This window comes from Drosophila gunungcola, unplaced genomic scaffold (assembly GCF_025200985.1).
Source record: "Drosophila gunungcola strain Sukarami unplaced genomic scaffold, Dgunungcola_SK_2 000001F, whole genome shotgun sequence".
Classification (NCBI taxonomy): domain Eukaryota; kingdom Metazoa; phylum Arthropoda; class Insecta; order Diptera; family Drosophilidae; genus Drosophila; species Drosophila gunungcola.
Genome location: NW_026453197.1, coordinates 8,834,768 through 8,854,022, shown reverse-complemented (window position 1 = coordinate 8,854,022; position 19,255 = coordinate 8,834,768). Strand labels below are relative to the sequence as shown.

Sequence of the window (19,255 nt, the reverse complement as noted above, 5' to 3'; positions counted from 1 at the left end):
CAGCTACACTTTGCCACACCCTCTCGATCGCCCACTCGTCCGCATTCGAAATATTTGATTAAGGAAACATTATGCAGGCAAACCGTTCACAGTTAAAGGAAAAAAAACGTAACGAAATTAAAAACATGAAGCATATATAAGCCAGATCATACAAAAACAACCAGATATTACTACATACATTCATGCTCTATGAAAACATTAAAAAAAAAAAAATACAAAAAATTATGTCAAATAAATGGTTTTTCCTTTTCCCTCAACAAAAAATATCGAATCTTTTAATTGGGGGTGATTAGCAAATATCTGTTAAATGGTTCTTTAAAAGCCTGCATGGCAACAATGCAGAGAATCTGTTTTGGAAAGAGTAATCTTTATCTGAGATGGACCTCAAATGGCTACATTAATATAAAGCTTCAAAGAAAATAATACAAATATTCAGGTTTAAAAAAATATTTTTGGTTTTTACCGAAAGTTTGTTTTTTAGGTTTTTATTTGAAGATGGTAGTTACGATATATCTACTGACAAATTAATTGACAATTTTTATGTTTTATCAAAATTATTTTCAGTTTTTTTTCTTTTGTTTAACATAAATCTAGAATTGAATCGGTTTTCAGGGTGTGTAACGCCCATTCTGTGTAGCTTATATAAGCCATAATACCGGATCAAGACTCTGTTGTATGGAGGTTTTTAAATCTATCACTAGCCTGAACTTGAATTATTTGAAACCAGAACTACAACTGCTCCTCTTCGATTTGCAAATCCGTGGAGAAGACGTACATATCCCGCCTCCTGGCGAAAAGCATTTCCTGTCGCTTGGGATGGGTGGCCAATGAGTGGACCACGCCGCCATTATCACCTAACGAAACAAATCGTTAAATTAATATCATAAATTCAAAATACAAATTAATCTTCCGTACTGATTCGGATGCGCTGCAGAACTTTTGTCTCGAGCAGGTCGTAAACGAAGGCATCTCCGTTACTAGATCCAGTGACTATATGAGCATCGTTCGCCAGTATTCCGCACTCAATGTGGTAGTCATCGCCGCAGTGGCCCTTGTATTCGGACAGTAGTCCACCCGTCTCGCAGTCCAAAAGACGCACTACACTATCCTGACAGCCAGCCACCAGACATTGCTCGTCCCTCGTCTGTGCCAAATAGGTGATGGGTTCGCCCACCTTGTCGCAGGTGAGTTCGCCCACCCGAATATCGTAGGTCCGCACACAGCCGTCCAAAGAGGCTGCGTAGATCCGATTCTCGTTGGTCGCCACCGTAGTGATGCAATCGCGAGCCTCCTTCATTACCTGCACTGGATCCAGGCGACGCGTTCGAATGTCCCAGCACATCACGGCATTGTCCCTGCCCCCGGAAATTGCCACGGAGGAGTCCTCGTTGAAGCAGACACACCGAACTCCGCCGGCGTGGCTGCGCAGGCGTCGAACAGGGGCTCCTAAATTGGAAAACATATCTTGTTTACTACCAACACTTTAAATTTGTTAAACAGATATTTATACAAAAATTGGAGGGCCGTAATTCCTAGTTAGCTTAGTGAAGATAATTTTTATAATTGTAATAAAGTTTATAATCTTGGACTCTGTTATCTATTGCTAAGAAAATTTTGATTTTGAACAGGTAATATGTTTTACCGCCAGATGGCGCAGCATCTTTAATATTTGTCTATCCATTTTAATTATATTTGGCGCCATCTGCTGGCATTATATATATTTATAAATTGGCCAGTTGAATAACGGGTATTTTATAGTCGAGACACTCAACTATAGCTTCTATATTCTTACATTATGGCCTTTCAAAAACATTTATGTAAATGACATTGAACTTTAGATATCAAGTGCTAAAAATCTTACCGGTGGACACGTCCCAATATATAATGCTTTTATCCAAACTGGCGGAGACAATATAGCTGCTATCACAGCTTCCCTGCAATGCACAAGAAAATTGGAATTGCTGTTATTTAGTAAATATATATGATGATATACCGCTGCATCCGTAACTTCGTCTGCGTGACCGCCATAAGTCTTGAGAAGTATACCCGAAACCGGATTCCAGAGTTTTATCTTTTTATCAGACCCACAGCTCAAGCAATAGGTGCCATCAACTAATAATTAAATATTTTGTCAAGTGTTAGGCATTTCAGTTAGTTTTGTTTAACGAAAATGACTCACCGTTATAGCGCACTGCACGAACTGCTCCTTGTTTGCAGTCAATTGTAGTTTTTAGATTAAAATTTTCGAATTCCGGCATATTTATAAATTATAAAAAACGTAAACAAACGGTCGGTGTGACCATTCTATACTTTTGGTGATTATCCGGAAATGTATTGCTTGGCATTTTAAAAAGATTTAAATATTTTGCAAAAATTAGATATGTTACCAAATCAACTTTTGCAATTAAAAGCCTAATTCTAATTCCTGATTCTCCCACGCTTAAGATGGAAAAGAAATGTTAAGTTTTTGGTGGAGTCTCGAAAGCTCTTGTACAATATAACAAACATTGCTTCACATTTCAAAGAATGTATGTTTACAAATTTAGTATCCTCTAAACATTCACTGCTATTTGACAGTAAATAAACAAATATCATGCAAAGACCCCAAAAAACGAACAATTCAAATTCAAACATTGAGTGCGCGTTAGTTTACTAATGGAGTGGTGAGTTGGCGGGTGGTGAGTTCAATGGAATGGGGAGTTGGTAAAGGCGCCAATAAAGTTGAACAGCAAAAGCGAAACAAAAACGTGCCAAGGAATAAGAACTTGGCCAAAAAAATCCGCTGCACACGTTGTAACCCAAAGTTTGGACTGCTCGTATATTTTAGAAGCTGCAAATAGATCAACGGTAAGATATATTTACTTAATAAACAAGAAATCCAGCTGATTTTCTTGGCTTACAGCTGATTGCTAAACTTTTGTTATTTTCTTTTTTTTGGCAGATGGCCAGCAAGCGGCTGATGCTTGAAGTGGAGGAGGAGGAGGAAGGGGATGAAGGGGCATGTGGAAATGATGCCCAAAATGCGAATGTGGAGAAAAGCCAGGCCAAGAGACGCAAATCCTTGCATGCGCATCCCCTGCAAAGGATGCTCAAGCAGCATCTTCCCGCCAGCGCCGCCATTCTGTCGCCCATCACCGAATTGGCCCAGAATATGCGTGGTGCGCGGCTGGATGGTACACCCAAGTCCACCCAGCGAGGTCAATCCTCCGCCAGGCCCCTCAGCACCTTCAACAGCCTGTCCTCGCGAACCCTCAGCAGCTTCAGCAGCTCCTGCTCAAGCTACGATTCGGGCAACTCCCTGGATGACGAGTACATGGCCATGTTTGAGCTGGAATCCACAGAGGATCACAATCTAGAGCTACCCGATGACCTGGAAAAGCTTCTCAGTGGGCAGCTAAAATCAGAAGGCAATCCGGAGAAGGAAACCACTACGCAGAAACGCACACTTCGTCGATGTATGAGCTTGTTTCCCACCGATCAGCCAGAGGATGTTGAACCAGCTGGTCAGGAGACCAACCCATCCATCAAGAAGCTGCAAAAGAGGACCCTCTCCATGAACGATGCCGAAATCATGAGCGCCCTGGGTGAGGAGCCGCAGCTAATAGGGGATCTCAGCAAGCCTTGTGCTTTGCCCTGCTTAATAACGGGCGTAAGACATCGTGACCTGAAGACCATCTCCAGTGACACACTGGCACGTCTGATTCAAGGGGAGTTCGACCTAGGCAGCCAGGGTGGCTATCAAATCATCGACTGCAGATATCCCTACGAATTCCTGGGCGGTCATATAAAAGGAGCCAGGAATCTGTACACACGTGGGCAGATACAGGAATTCTTTCCCAGTTTGAAATCCAACCAGGAGGATCGACGCATCTATGTGTTCCACTGTGAATTCTCCTCGGAGAGAGGGCCCAAGCTATTGCGCTTCCTGCGGAGCAACGATAGGAGCCAGCATGCCCACAACTATCCGACACTGGACTATCCAGAGCTCTACATCCTGCACAATGGCTACAAGGAGTTCTTTGGCCTCTATGCTCAGTTGTGTGAGCCCAGCCAATATGTGCCCATGCTGGCGCCCGCCCACAATGATGAGTTCCGATACTTTCGCGCCAAGACCAAGTCTTGGCAGTGTGGCGAAGGTGGAGACAGTGGAATCGGCGGTGGAGGCTCTCGAGACCTCCGGAAGTCACGATCCCGCCTTCTCTACGCTGAGTAAGGTAACCAAACCTTTTCGCCATGTTTAAGACCACCGAGATCTCAAGGAAAACCGAATGGTTTACCTTTTTTACCCACAGAACAAATATGTATTCTTTTAGGACGCAAATTTTTAGATTAATTTTTCGTTGCGTTGTTGAAATGTTGTGAAAGCCCTTTAGATTTATTTCTACATGTTTAATTCCAATTCAGAATTTTGGATTTTAGTACAGCGTTGTGTAAAACAGAAGACGAAAACTAAAGCATTGGGAACAAAAGAAATGGAAATGGATAAATGTTCTCTAGTCAGTGAAAGCTAAAATTTCGAAATTCTTTCTAGTTTACTTTTTGTGTTCGGCATTTAATAGTTAAGTTTACAAAGTATTTCGTGTTATAGTTTAATAAACAAAATCGATTTAAATATGTAAAGAAAATGTCCCCAATGTTTAATCATCATAATCTTATCCTTAAGTTTAAGTCAATAATGAAGTCGAAAATGAAATATCAAATATATTTATGTATAAATACAAACTGTGCCAAAATTATATTTTTGTATTTCGAGTTATATTAGTACACTTTTGTATTTAACTTAAAATTGATTTCTTAAATAATTTATAGCTTATAAGACAAAACAAAATAATGATTTATAAAAACATAAAAAAGAGGAAAAGTCTTTCTTATAAGTTAAAGTGTATACATATGGCGAAGCTGAAATTAGTTAAATTTTTGTTGATACAAGGGAAAAAATTACTTTAATTTAAAAAAAATTTGTATGATTTTTCAACCATTTAAAGAATAATTTAACAGAAGATCTAATAATAAGAAGCTACCAAAAAATAAAAGCCGAAATACAGGTCTTGTAATAAAATAACCTAATTTACAAAGATGTAAGAAGAAAATGTTTTCTAGTCCGTTAAATATTTCAAAATGATATTTTAAGTTATTATCCTACAAAAAGTTAAGTTCAATATATTTTTTAAGGGCTTATAACCAAAGTCAGTCCCACAAATCTATCGAATATCAATATTAAATATGGTTTCACAAGATTAAAGGAACAAACAAAGAATTTCATTTTTATTGGGGTAGGAAAATATTTTTGTTTTAAATTTTTAAGAAGGAAAAATAAAGTGCCGAAATGTTTTTGTTATTACGAATGCTATTTTTGGATTTCCAAGCAAACATTTTTTCGATCCCAGCGAAAAAGCACACACGGTCACGAAAAAATATTCATCTACTGTTTTCCGAAATATTAATACAAAGTTGTTTCATTTTATTTATTATTTTTAACAATTGTGACATGTTAAGCTACAAGTAATGACAATTGCTATACTAAGTTCGAGAAATTTCGACTAGCAAAAGTGTTTTAGTAAATAAGAGAATTACTTTTCTAGCCGAGTAACTAAGATAGTCTCAGTTCCGGGACCTACAGACATAAAATCAGGTTATACCAAAATAATAAAGTTTTCGAGTTTGGCTTTGTATACAAAACGTTTGTTTGCCAACTTATATCTCAGATAAGCTGTTTCACTCAAGGAGTTGAAAGTCTGGAAACTTTCTGCCTGCGATTTCATTCTTAATTCGAGCTATTCGCTTCAAAGGGAGCCTTGCAGCCGGCCTTGTCGTAGAAGTCCAGTGGCAGGGGATCCTCATTGTCGTAGTAGTCGGAATCACGAGCACAACTGGGACCCAGTTCCAGCTTCACCATCTTCTCGCGCCAAAAGTCGAAGAGCTCCTTCTTAAGCACTTCGTCCCTTAGTTGGACAATCCATTCGTTGTAGTCCTGTGGCCCATAGAAGCCAGCATCGCCCTTGTATTCGCGCAGCAGCTCAGCGGCCTTGTCCTGATCCTCCGGCGAAGGTGTGCCATCAAAAAGCAGCTTCCAGATGATCTCTCTGGCGGCGGATGCCATCTTCTTTATGCTCTCCTGGTGAACATTGTCCGGAACAATGATTTTGGTCAGGACGAAGCGCTTCATTAGGGTGCGGTATTCCTCCAGAGGATTTTCCTTGGTCAACACGGCTTCGAATTCGCCGGACAGAGCGGCGCTATCGTCGGCACTTAGTTCGCCCGGAGTGGTGGGCACCGCGGGATCACCCTGCTCCTCTTCCAAAGCAGCCCGCACTTTGAGGCTAGCTGCAAAGGGAGCCGTACAACCGGCATGGGCGTAGAACTCCAGTGGGGGCGTGTCATCGCTATCAAAGAGATCACAATCGCGTGACCAACAAGGTCCCAATTGCTTCTTCACCAGAGTTTCGCGCCAAAAATCCAGTAGTTCACGTTTAAGGACCTCATCCCTAAGCTTTACAATCCATTCATTGTAGGGCGTTGGGTCGTAGAAGCAGGCATCGCCGCGATATTCCTCCAGTAATTGGCTGGCCTTCTCCACATTTGATTGCGAGGTAGCGGCCTCGTCGAATAACAGCCGCCAGATGACGTCACGCGCCGCTGCAGCCGTCCGATCGAAATTCTCCTTGGTGACATCATCGTCCACGATTTCGTCAACCTGCACGCGCGTTTCTATGAGCTTTTGGTAATCCTTTACAGGATCCACCAGGCCAATAGTATAATCATTCTGTAGAGATGCAAATAATAATATAACTGACATTTTTGGGAGCAGTTTGTTTGTTATTTGTATATTACCTGTGGCACCTTTTCCGCTGTTGCCATTTTGTCAACTTCGGTATCTTCGGCCTTTCTCTTGGACATGCCCAACAGGATAATTCGGCGGTTTTTATTTGTGCCCAGGTAAATATAGAATTATTGGTAATCACTTGTCACTGTTGGCGGCAATATATGTGACTAATTCGTATAGATCATCGCTTGATTTCGTATATAAATATGTGCAAAATACTAAACTTAAAAATAAGGTACAATAGGGTAACTCGACTCGTTTCAGTTGGTATTTTAGTTGGGGTATTCTTGCAAATGTTTTATATATTCCAAAAAGACACACTTTAATAATATTGAAAAACTAATTTAACTGCTTATGAATGATTATGAGGTGAACTGAATTGACAAAGAACTCTTAAATTAAAAAAGAGTGCATTGGACAGCAACAATGTTGAGATCAGTTTAAAAAGTGTAGATCGGCAATAAAAAATATTATTTGAAGGTATGTATGTGATGACAATCAGCAAAAATGATGATGATGATGATTTTTGAGAAACAATTGTTTTTTAAACCGTTTTCACTGAGAGATAAATACGGTAGATCCATAAAATGTCACAAAAGGATTATCACGCATTTCAAGCACGGTCACACTACCAGAGATTTTTTCGAGCGAATTGTTAGCAGGTCGCAAAGTCTACTTCGATTACAGCTAAATTACATCTGAAAATCAGTGAAACCCCACGTTAATCGTGCAATCCAGTGCTGAAAATTAAGCTACATCTTTTTCACCCACGAAACAAGTGAAGTTGATTGAATTTATTTACTAATTGGTTCCGCCCAAGCCTGTCTGTGTGAGTGTGTGTGAGAGACTGTGTCCGACAAAGAAATTTGAGGTTAGGCTGCAGACGAATTTCGTGTTAATGTCGCCCAAAAACCTTCGGTTACCGATCACATTCAATATAAAACACTTTTAATAAAATTAACTAAAGACATAGTCAATTACGATTACAAAAAAGCAATAGTTTTTGGTAAAAAACACACATACAAGCCAACTGCATTCGTGGAATTTGTGTCTGTGAGAGTCTCGCGGTGCGACTGTGTGTGTGCGTGTGGACGTGAATTCAATTTTCTCGTGCACAAAAAGCAACGAAAAAGCTTCAAAAGTTATACTCAAATGTGTATGGCAATTGTGGTAAGTGTGAGAGGGGTTCGTTCAAGCCACAAGAATTTCAAATAACTTAATTTTCATTGTTAAAAAATGAGCCAAAGTACATTGAACACCCACCCAACCAAATTCAACGGAATGGGTGTGTATGTGTGCGTTGGCGTTTACATAGGCTTTTATTTTTGTGTTACCAAAATTTTACCTTTCCAATTTGCTTGGAGTTTTTTATTATAAGTTATAAATAGAAGTATTGGTAATACAATCACTTTATTTATAAAACTCGTTTAGGGTAGTTGCAAATATCCTATTAATTTTTTTCCAAAGACCTTAATTTATTTTTTGTTCCTGTTCTTTATTCTTATTTTATTATTTATTATCCTATTTATCTATGCGTGGAAACATATCATTCTTTATTAAAGGACAGGTTCTGAATGTTTACATAAAGTAAATGAATCAAAGCGCAAAACAATCATAAACTAGATTAAATGGCTAAATTTACGCATTTTACTTTCATTTGACCCAGTTACCTGGTCTCCAGTTAAAAGAAAATGTCAGGTGACCCAGTTTATCATCCGAATGGAACTAGGACAGGCTAGAATGCCCCAGTAAAATTTCAAAAACTGCTTTTCTTATTTATTTTTTTTTTTTGGCAGTTTTCTTGGTGCTTCATACGTCATTCGCAGTGTATATACGTACACTGAGCGATATCTAATATCTAATCTGCGAAGGCATTTTAAGCAAATTTGCCATATCAAAACAAGAGCAAACAGTCAACAAAATATGTAGCCAAGATGATCATTCTCAGCGAAATATCCAAATCAGTTGCCATTTTATTCTGAGCATTTGTGGACGCAAAACAAGGCTAGTGGAAAGATTTCCGTCTCTGCTCTTAACTTTTTAATTTTCACAATCAGTTATTCAACAAGGTTTGGCTTTGATTTGCTGTTATCTCTATTTGTCACATTTTTGCTGCTATTTTTATCTTCATCGCAATGTTTGCTAATCGATATCAGTAAATTGCGTCAATTGGAATTGATATAGCGCAAAAAAAAATACCGCCCAGCAACCAAAAACCCAGTGACATTTGATATACCCACTGGGGTTAAACTATTTTCAAAATGGTGGTTAAAAATCCAATGACGATCCATTTTTGCAAACCAATTCTCTTGTCAGTTTTCTTTTTTTACTTTGTTTTATTTCCGTTCGGGGTCTCTTGTCCTTGAATAAGTTCAATGATGTTGCCCCGGCCATACAAACAAAAAACATCATTCAGTTTGAGTGTTTATTTTCTTTTATTGTTTATTCGTGATAAAATCAAGAACAAAAAAGATAAGCGTATCAAAGAAGATGAACAATTTAAAAATCCGGTTTGGTTTTATCAAAAATTTCCCATGCGAATATATAAAACTGACGTCATCAGTTAACACATTTACAAATCCCTGATAATAAAGCTGAGTCCAGAATTTAATAAAAATATATTTTTATGAATTCAATTTATTTATTCAATTCAATTATTTAATTATTGTGATTTAAAATACATTTCGCCACTCGTTATACCAAATTTGTAACCTTTATAGTTGCACATAGCCGTCTAAGTTTTCCATAAATATATATTAAATTTCATTATTTTCTATTTCCTTATTTAAAACAAATATTTGCGCTCTTATCGTGTTCAAATTATATGCTTTACCATGGGCAATCATAAAGATAGAAATTACGTATTCAAATGTGTATACAGCTCCTCCTTTTTTTTGATTCCAGTCGTTTTTATTTTGTTGTCTGATTTCTGGGTTTATCTGCTTTCCACCAGATCTTAAATGTTCCATATTCTTACTCATACAAGTATGCACTGACATGCGTATATCAATTGAATTCTTCGAATTAAATGGCACAATTTATGATCATTAAAGTGTTGCCACCAATTTTTTTGAGGTCATATTGATTTATGGGAATTTATTGGGTCTTGGAACGACTTGAAGTAGGCTTCTTATGAGCCCCAAGCTCGAATTCAACTGCGAATTAACTGTAGACATTCTCATATTTGTTGTAAGCGCTTTCTAATGAGAGTTGTAAAATTTCAGAGACTACTTTTCCTCGTTATATATCATTGTGCTGTATTTTTACTGCTGTCACGTTTTGGCAGCTTGTGTGCAGAATTTCACCAATACATGTCATATCCAAAAATAGACCAAAAACAAACAACAAAGCATGCAATACGATTTACAAACGTCAGTGGGCGGCAAAGGGTGGAAGATAGGGGAAATGCCACCGACCACCTCCCCATATTCTATATATAGTGCGATAAATGTTGCGCGGTTTGTCCTCAATAGTTTGCCATGCCCTTGGGTTAAGGCAAAATAGCCAAAACTAACAAGTAAAACGACAGTTTGTTAGTGTACTCCACTCCTTGTATCTAATTTAACCTTGAAGGACATGCAATTTGTGGTCGGGACATGCATTTGATAATTGCAATAACAAGTAAAGATTGTTTATTTCTGTTTTTATCAAAACCAAATAACAACAGCTGTTTCGCAAAGCGATGAAAGACAATGACGCATAGAAAGCTGCTTGGTGCGTCACAAAAAACAGCGACTACTTGGCAACTAAAAGACGGTTGAATTTTACTTCCACCGTAGCTTCCATTTCCTGCTCATCTCCTGGTCGATGCACACAGGAAAGCTTCTGGGAAAATTCAAAATTTCCATTATGGCGAAATAACGAAAACAAGGACGGGCAGGGTATCCCCCACTTCCATTAGTAGGGGCACAAAATCAATAACTCGTAACTTGGACTCAGTCTCACTTTGAGTCGTTTGCGGTGCACGAAACAAAGAATTGTCGCTCGGATTTTTTTTGCGGTCTATTTTCTTTTCAGGGGTTCTTAATACCTATACTTTCTAGATCTGAGAATGTGTGTGGTTAATGGGTGGTTTGTTTGGTTAACTAAGCTGAACAAAACTTAGCCAACCCCTTATGGACAAATTCTCAGAACAGTTATAGAGATTGAGTAATAATAATACGGTTGAACTTTTAAAACTTACATTTGTCTAAATCTAACTTTGTGAACTCGAAGTCTATGTAAGTCAAAATAAATATGTAAAAATATACATTAGCACTTAAACAATGTTTATAATTAAATATTTAATTAATAATAGTGATCTCTTACTAAAGGTAATTTTTCTCTAGTAATGAGATTTAAAAAAAGAAATTGTTTTAACTTTCCAGTAACAGGTGCAAAATAGGTAATATGTACGAAAATCGAGTATGTATCAAAGACCAAACTAATACCAATTATAGTAATAATTGTTATATTCCTTCGTTAAGAATTGCTTCTCATTTTTGTATGTGTGCGTAATTTTTAATTGTTTAGTCTACCGAATCGCTGCTGAGTTTAATTGCTATTATTGCAAAAATATATGGATAACTTCCCCAATCAAATCGATATTTGTGTACAGTGTGTCTGCGTTATGTCCCGGCTGATTCAGCACGTTATTGACACCTGTAGACAGACATTAATTTAGTAAGTTGAGCCTTGAACGACAGTTACCCTCCTCACATTTCCTGTTAGACATTTGCAATTTGTTTACAACGCTTTATTGTTGCGATGGTAAAAAAAACGATTATTCTGCTTTCGCATGATTGGGAAAACGAGTGCAAATATAAAACCTGAAAGCTGCTGAAGAACAAGGGAACTGTAACAAACTTTGTACCCCAAATTCAAGTCCAGACACAACGGCATTCAATTGTTTATTTTTTTGATCCCAGTTTTCTGTTTCTGTTTTCATACTTCTGGATTTTTTCTGTTCCTACTTGAGTTCATTGTTTCTCCATTGTCTGCCGTGCTGTCTATGCTGTCTGGTCCTGTCTCGCGAAAGTCCAATCAACTTTGCGCTCAGACAAAAACACATCTGCTACCTTAGAAAGAGAAGAGATAAAGTGCCATTAAGACAAATTTACAGCATTGGTCCAAACAGCTTGGCTTTAATTGCTAACAGTATTTTAAAATGTTTACTACACTTGAGTTTAGCCAACTAAGTATTTTATTTTGAAGTTAATAGAAGATAAATGCCAGGACATACGTTCCCAACATTTTTTACTATCGGCTTAAAATCTACAAAAAATGCTGTTACATCCTTTATAGAATTAGAAGTATTACTGGATTTTAGTCGGTTAATGATTACTTGCGCTACTTCAAGTATAATTTTTTTAGAATCTAACGAAATCCGAAAAATGTGTGTGTATTAATGGGCAGTCAAGTGTAAAAAACATATAGGTAAATAAATTGTATCCATGTATATAGCCACAATTACGTATTAGTGTCGTCATGCCATTTGCCTACATCTTGATTAGGTTCAACTGGTTTAAATGTAAAATTATTTTCATATTGAGTTACATGTTTGTGTGCGCTTTAGCCTTCATTAACTGTGCTTATAATAAACCGCATTTAGCTTTGTTTACTGCCCTTAAATAACGACTGACCTTGGTGTTCTGCAAAGTTGTATCTGCCTGTGAAACTTTCTTTAGCTGAATATGTTCACTTAAAAGTTCTTTAATTGGATAAAAAAGATTCACGATAATTAATATATTTTGCTGAAAATATGTAAAATGTTCTTATGAAAGAGGAGAATATTTTTCAACTATTATATTTTGCGCACTTAAATCATTAAGATTTTATCAGTAAAAAATTTATTTGGCACATTTCAAGGCTACAAGTATTCCCACCCAGTCATTTATAGTAGCACTTTTGAATACAACATTACATGAATTTATGAGTCGAATTTGTCATAAGTAAATATTTTTGTTAGGCTATGTCACAAGGTCAATTTAATTTCATATTTAATATGTATTTCACTTTAAAATACAATTGTCTTCAAAATAGTAGTAATACCACCATACAAAAAATTTTAAGATTTATGTAATGTTTTTATTATTAAATTTGAACGGCTGTTAGTTTTTTTTTATTATTTGTTTTTAACAATGCAGCCAAAAAATTAAACGAACAGTACAATACTGATTCTATTATTTCTTCCGTCATTGTATATGCACAGCAAACCTTTTAAAGAGCTTTAAATATGCAGCAGACCGTAAAATAATTTTTGGTGGGAGTAAAGGGGCACTGGGGGCAGAGAAGCAATCTCTCCGAGTAAGCGGTTGGAGAGATGTGCGTCATAGAGGGGCCGTACAAATGGCCGGCGTTCAGTTGACAATCGCCAGTCGATAGCAAACCATGAGAGAGTGCTCATCGCGCAGCAATACGCGTCTACTTAGTTCGGTAATCGTAATCGATCAACGTCTCAGAATCGACACTTGTCGATATTTAATCGAGATCCTATCCCGCCGCATCACAGGCGATTAAAGATAGGTAATTTTTATTTATCTGTCTGCGGGATGAGAGAATCATCTTTCAAAGGGTTCTAATAACTGAGTGAAGAGAGTGATTTTTGCGATTCGCGGATAAAATCGATTAGCGTCGTAGGTGCGACACCTGTCGATATCTAATCGGATTTTCATTTCACCGCATTACAACAAGCCCCATCGTAATCAGCAAATAATCATTGCGTTTGCATTAGCGCTTTGAAATATATAGCAGTATATAGATTTCGTGTTTGTTTGTGTGACTTTTCAATTTCGCCAAGACGCAAAATACAAAAAAATACATTGCATAAGTCACAAGTAAAAGCCGACTGGGAATAGTATCAACAAAAAGTGTTGTTGTTCAACGTCTCATGATGTGGTAAACACGCAGACAAGCAAATCTAGTATGTACTAGTATGTGCTAGGTGCATACAAACAGCAAGTGAAAGTTTTTTGTTCTATCAACAAAAATTTCCTTCTCTTCTTCTTTTTTTGGCACCCTGTTTTTAATTAGTTCCACGCGTGTCTATTTCATTTGTTTTTCCATAATGGATTCCTCTATACGCATATAGTATTCCTTTTTAACGGTAACAATTGTTGGGCGAATTTCAATGGAAAACTGCTCGCCTACTTTAGGCAAAAATGCAAAAATAAACATTTTGCGACCAGTGCTATCCATAAAAAAACTGAATATTTGCTTAAAGAGTTATCGCAGTTGTGTAGATATGCACGTATGTATATATATGGTATACATATTATACAATCATTATTCTGGCTCTGTCTATATTTGTGAACTCATTTGAAACATATGATTTTTCACGTACAACAACGGTATATAAATAATGTAAATGTTCTTGGAAATAAGCTGAAATTATCTTGGATCGCTTAGGCAGCGGACGACCGACCCACTTTAAATGTGTTCTACAAGTTTTAAAATATCCACTTGAATGATTTCCGTAGCATGTGTTTTCTTTTCTGTCCAAGATAAATGTCGACTGATAAAAGAATTTTTTTGGCTAGTACACCACTGACTATTCATTGGGCATTTTTTTTTTCGAAATCTAATCAACCTTATTATTAAATGATATGAATGAATCAGACAGTTCTTTAGTTAACTGTCTTTTTTCCATTATTAATATATTTTTTTCACCAAAAAGGTAAGGTTTGTATCTTTGTGAAACTCGTGGCTGCTTATATAGTGTAATCTGTTTCTACATTGTGTTTGCAGAACTTATTTCGTAGAACATTAAAATAATATTGCTCTCGTTTTTATTATCGGAAATGTTCCTTCCCATGATTTTTTTTAGACAACAGCAAATTTTAATTATATTTTAATCAAATTTTTTATAGAAATTTTTAAATATAATTTGTCTAATCTATTTCATTTTTTTTTTACAGTTGGTTAGACCTGTTCCCACATCTATGGAGTTTCATCTAGACAGTGCAGAATACTGCCAGGCACAGCACAAATAAAAAGTGAGTATGAGTTATTTTTTTTAGAGGATGTGGACTTTTTGTTTAATTAATTGGCTCAAGTTGCGCTGGTGGGTGAGTGGGAGACGATGGAAAGGTCACTTGACTTAATTTACTGTGAATTAAACGCCATGACCTTTTTGGACAATTGCCGGCTTGACCCGCCCTCAAGAATAAGAGCGCAGTGGAAAGTGTGAGGCAAAAATGGCAAAAGTCTCAATTATTTCATTGCGTGTAATTGAGCTAAATTGTGTTTTAGTTTCCCACGAATTGTTTTCAATTGAATGAACAAAGGGAAACCCAACAAAGAAGCTTGAACCGACTAGCACCAGATTTGTCTGGAATTCAACTCATTTATGCCTTGTTCTTTGCAGGTAAGCAATCCTCAAACAAGGCGGTGATAGCCTGAGTGAATACGGTCACCTCTTTGGAAGTCGACGTCGATAAGTGGTGTGGATCAGATCAGCTAAATAAAGTCAACGGATCAGCTGATATAGCGACAGCAGCAGCCGCAATTAGCCAAAGTCTGTCAGTCTATGGGAGAGAAAGAAAAAAAACATTTTTAGCATCGCGGTGATCGCAGATCATATCACAGCACGGAGACATTTTAATTTATAACAACGAAGCTAAGAAAAAGTTGTAACAGTTTCAAAAACAAAAGTAAAACTGAACCCAAATCATTTTTGTTAGCTTAAAAAAACGTGTGACACTTAACAGGGAATCATTTTTCGGGTCACAGAAAATTGATTGATTTTCTTTGTGATAGAAGAAAAATCCAAAATTGTACTTAATTAAAAGAAATACCTTCATTTTTACTTAAAGATTACTTTAGGTTTGTGTTTTGGTGTAAAATATTTAGACGTACGATACTAAAACAGAGTTAATTATACTTATATTTATTTTTTATACATAACTCAAAACCTAAACAAAATTCAATTGTAAGCCTCTAACGCTGAATTTTTAATCTAGAAATCAAACTACTTCCGTTAAAAAAAAAAAAAAACAATCAAATCTTTTGTGAAAACCAAACAAAAACCACACCTCAAATTTGTAAGAAAGTAACAGACTTAACATAAGTGCACACGAGTCAGATAAACTCCTTCAGAACTGCTTTTGTAATTGTTTATGAGCATCACCATGCGTCAAAAAGATCTGCGCCCAGCCCCTGCTCTAATTGAGTACAAGGGCATGAAGTTCCTAATCACCGATCGACCATCAGACATAACAATTAGTCATTACGTTATGGTGAGTCAGCATCTCTATCGTCTCAATCCGAAAATCAACTAATTTCATAACCGTTCTTGTAGGAGCTAAAAAAGAACAATGTCAACACTGTGGTTCGTGTATGCGAGCCCAGTTACAATACCGACGAGCTCGAGACACAAGGCATTACTGTCAAGGACCTGGCCTTTGAGGACGGCACCTTTCCGCCTCAACAAGTCGTTGACGAGTGGTTTGAGGTCTTAAAGGATAAGTAAGTAACATCATAGCACTTCTTGCGTTTGCGTAGAGTATTTATTTAATTCTATCTTTAAATTTTTTTCTCATTTGTTACATTAACGTAAGTCATTTGTTTAGATTTCACAAACCAACTGGAGCTCTGAATTTATTTATATCAACGTGCCGTAGAATTTGTCATTACTAAAAACATATTCGGGATTTGTAAATATTGAAATGCATTTACCTACATATACTTTGAAAATGTAAATTCCAAAATGTGTCTGTTAATATTTGGAAAAATCACCCTAGAATCACAGCTCCAGTACGAATAGTTTCATTACTAAGCAGCGTTTAAACATTTAAATTTAAATTGTATTATTTCATTAAAACTATAATTTCCAAGATGTCATATATTATATTATATACGAGAATATAAAAAAAATGTAACCTCAAGTGGTTTCTATCAATTTATTCAGTATTATTTATTGCTTTGTGCCACTCAATCAAAAGAAAATCAATATTATTAAATTCCAACCAAAATAAAAGCCAACGGAAATCAATAAGCTGCGCTATCCACATACCCAAAGAGCTGTTAAAAAACAAATAACCACACAATTAAAAAGAAGAACATTCAGAAGATGCATAGAACCCCGCTTGTAGTCCTCCGCCATTGCCTTAGCTGCTTAACTCTGTTTGATTTCCAATGCCCATAAGTTATAAGTTGCTGTACAGATTTTAGTTAGATCAAAACTTTTGCACATACCTTCTATCATACCTCTCTCAACGTTTTCATTTTGTAAAAATTTGGAATTCCACCCATTATAAACAAAATGTAATACCTGTAAGCTATCAAACTTATTGAATGAGAACTTACCTTACCTTCCTATATGATTCGTTTCGTGTGCTATTTTATGATACCGCTGCTGCTGTGCCCTAGTTTTAGAAAGTCCACAAGCGCCACACTATCCTACTACAAACATAAGCGATTTTCGCTCAGACACATACCAAAAACAGTTCCAACAACAACAGCAACTGCAACTGCAATAAGAACTTCAGCAACCAGAGCCAGTCTATCCGCAGCATCAAGTCGGGCCACAGATACAATTCCCCTAACAGTCAATGATAATCTCAATGAAACTGGCGAGGCAGCATCAGCAATTTATAATAATACTGCATTTGTTGATAATGAAACTTGTCGGTAAGCGTAGATCTAGATTTATAGGCTCAGCCTAAAGCAAATTTTGCATATTTTTAATTACAGTAGGATTAGGTAAAGATTTTAACGTAATTTATGTAACAATTTCTCGTATTTTCCAGATATCAACAAAATCCGGAGGCTTGCGTTGCAGTTCATTGTGTGGCTGGTTTGGGACGAGCTCCTGTCCTGGTTGCCTTGGCACTGATCGAATTGGGCCTGAAATATGAGGCAGCTGTGGAAATGATTAGGGAGTGAGTACTCTACTCTTTCTAAGTAAAAATGTAATGCTTATTTAATATTCATATTCTTCTAGTAAACGACGTGGCGCCATCAATGCCAAGCAGCTATCCTTTTTGGAAAAATACAAGCCAAAGGCGCGACTAAAGCACAAAAATGGCCATAAGAATTCCTGTTCTGTGCAATAGATTTCCAAAACCATATGTATATTCCCACCAGATAAAAAGTGTTCATTTTTTCAAAAACAAAAAAAGCAAGCGGACAGAAAAGTAAAGAAAATATGAATTGATAGGCAACAAAGCGAGAACGGAAATAATCAAGTACCACAGAGAACCCAAAAACCATAGACGGAGAAATTGAATCACAGCCCCAGTTATTATTAACCTCAAATCTCAAAATGAAATGTATTGGCAACAATTTTGTAATTTGTATGTATTAATTAATGTAATTTATTGTTATTTTGCGATTCGATTCAGCCGCCCCGTACCAAGCTAAACAAAAAGAGTTTAATTTTGTACCTACAGCATATATAAACAGACTTATACGCATATATATTTAATTATGAGCGGCCCATATACCCCATTAAATGGTTGTAGAAGGCTCGTCAAAGTAGTTAAAAACTGTTGTTCTGGAAAAGACTATTCAGGATAATCAAATTAATTAAATGTTAAACGAAAAATCAGCATACAAAAGAAATGATTACAAAATTCTTCAGAGAGCTATCTTGATAAAAAGTATAGGGTGAAGAAAATGAAATATCTAATTAACAGTCATATGTCTAAACGGGAAAATGTACTTAATCGCATATTTGTTTGCTGTTTACTTTTTTATTTTTACTGTGGACACTTTTTAGCTATCAATGAAGCAAAAACATATTGCTAAATAGATATTTGATTTTTAACGTACCTTATGCTTAATACATTTATTTATATTAGAGCCTTCTTTTCATATGCTACACATATTGCTTTTTTGAACACTACAATACCAATCAGCCTCGCACATGTATGCATTACCCTATGCATGTGTGTGTGATTCAAAAATATAAAGCTATATATATAAATATATATATACTTCAAAGTTTTACATTAATGACTACATACATTCAAACTCAACAATTGCAAGCAGTAACCAAGCAAATAAAAAGAATACTTCAAACCAGCAGCAGGCAAAAAAAAAAAAAATTGAGAAAATGAACATGAAAAAAAATTAAATCTTATTGTAAACAACAAATTAACAAATAATAGTGTGTGAGAAGAGGACGATGAAAAAGCACGAAGAAAAAACACAAGCCGAAAATAAAAACAAATACAATGCTTACAAAATAATTTATCCAAAATATTGAATTGTAATTTTTTAAAATGTTAGTCATTACAAGGAAATAAAAATGATCTATATAAATATTATTCAACCACTTGTGCATTTAATTAACTTTAGACGAAAAGATGTTTTGTCTTTGATACATGGCATTTTTATTTTTGTTCAATATAAGAAACTTTTTTAAGTCAGTTTTTCTGTTTCGGTTCTTACAGCTGCGGAAAGAATGACGAATTGTGGAAGTACCATATTTTGTATTTCTTGATACCAGAA

The 19,255-nt window shown here is 36.2% G+C and overlaps 5 protein-coding genes across 5 annotated transcripts; 3 read left to right on the top strand and 2 right to left on the bottom strand.

The window, feature by feature from the left end:
- Nucleotides 1-502: 502 nt before the first annotated feature.
- On the bottom strand, nt 503-2,375 carry LOC128262726 (WD repeat domain-containing protein 83). The gene is made up of 5 exons (XM_052997176.1): nt 2,180-2,375; nt 1,994-2,112; nt 1,862-1,934; nt 916-1,446; nt 503-854 (listed from the first exon to the last, which is right to left on the bottom strand). The coding sequence occupies exons 1-5, from the start codon at nt 2,256-2,258 to the stop codon at nt 730-732; spliced, it is 927 nt and encodes a 308-aa protein (XP_052853136.1). The 5' UTR covers nt 2,259-2,375; the 3' UTR covers nt 503-729.
- A 199-nt stretch (nt 2,376-2,574) lies between these two features.
- LOC128262724 (cdc25-like protein phosphatase twine) lies at nt 2,575-14,796 on the top strand. The gene is made up of 3 exons (XM_052997173.1): nt 2,575-2,847; nt 2,942-4,214; nt 14,719-14,796. Exon 2 carries the CDS (start codon nt 2,942-2,944, stop codon nt 4,211-4,213), a length of 1,272 nt encoding a protein of 423 aa, XP_052853133.1. The 5' UTR covers nt 2,575-2,847; the 3' UTR covers nt 4,214; nt 14,719-14,796.
- LOC128262725 (uncharacterized) lies at nt 5,429-7,023 on the bottom strand. Its single transcript, XM_052997175.1, has 2 exons — nt 6,832-7,023; nt 5,429-6,763 (listed from the first exon to the last, which is right to left on the bottom strand). Exons 1-2 carry the CDS (start codon nt 6,895-6,897, stop codon nt 5,765-5,767), a joined length of 1,065 nt encoding a protein of 354 aa, XP_052853135.1. The 5' UTR covers nt 6,898-7,023; the 3' UTR covers nt 5,429-5,764.
- On the top strand, nt 13,159-15,933 carry LOC128262728 (uncharacterized). The gene is made up of 3 exons (XM_052997178.1): nt 13,159-13,327; nt 14,719-14,796; nt 15,763-15,933. The coding sequence occupies exon 1, from the start codon at nt 13,193-13,195 to the stop codon at nt 13,319-13,321; it is 129 nt and encodes a 42-aa protein (XP_052853138.1). The 5' UTR covers nt 13,159-13,192; the 3' UTR covers nt 13,322-13,327; nt 14,719-14,796; nt 15,763-15,933.
- Nucleotides 15,899-19,071, top strand: LOC128262727 (PRL-1 phosphatase). The gene is made up of 4 exons (XM_052997177.1): nt 15,899-16,038; nt 16,101-16,267; nt 17,551-17,682; nt 17,745-19,071. The coding sequence occupies exons 1-4, from the start codon at nt 15,919-15,921 to the stop codon at nt 17,854-17,856; spliced, it is 531 nt and encodes a 176-aa protein (XP_052853137.1). The 5' UTR covers nt 15,899-15,918; the 3' UTR covers nt 17,857-19,071.
- The last annotated feature ends 184 nt before the right edge of the window (nt 19,072-19,255 follow it).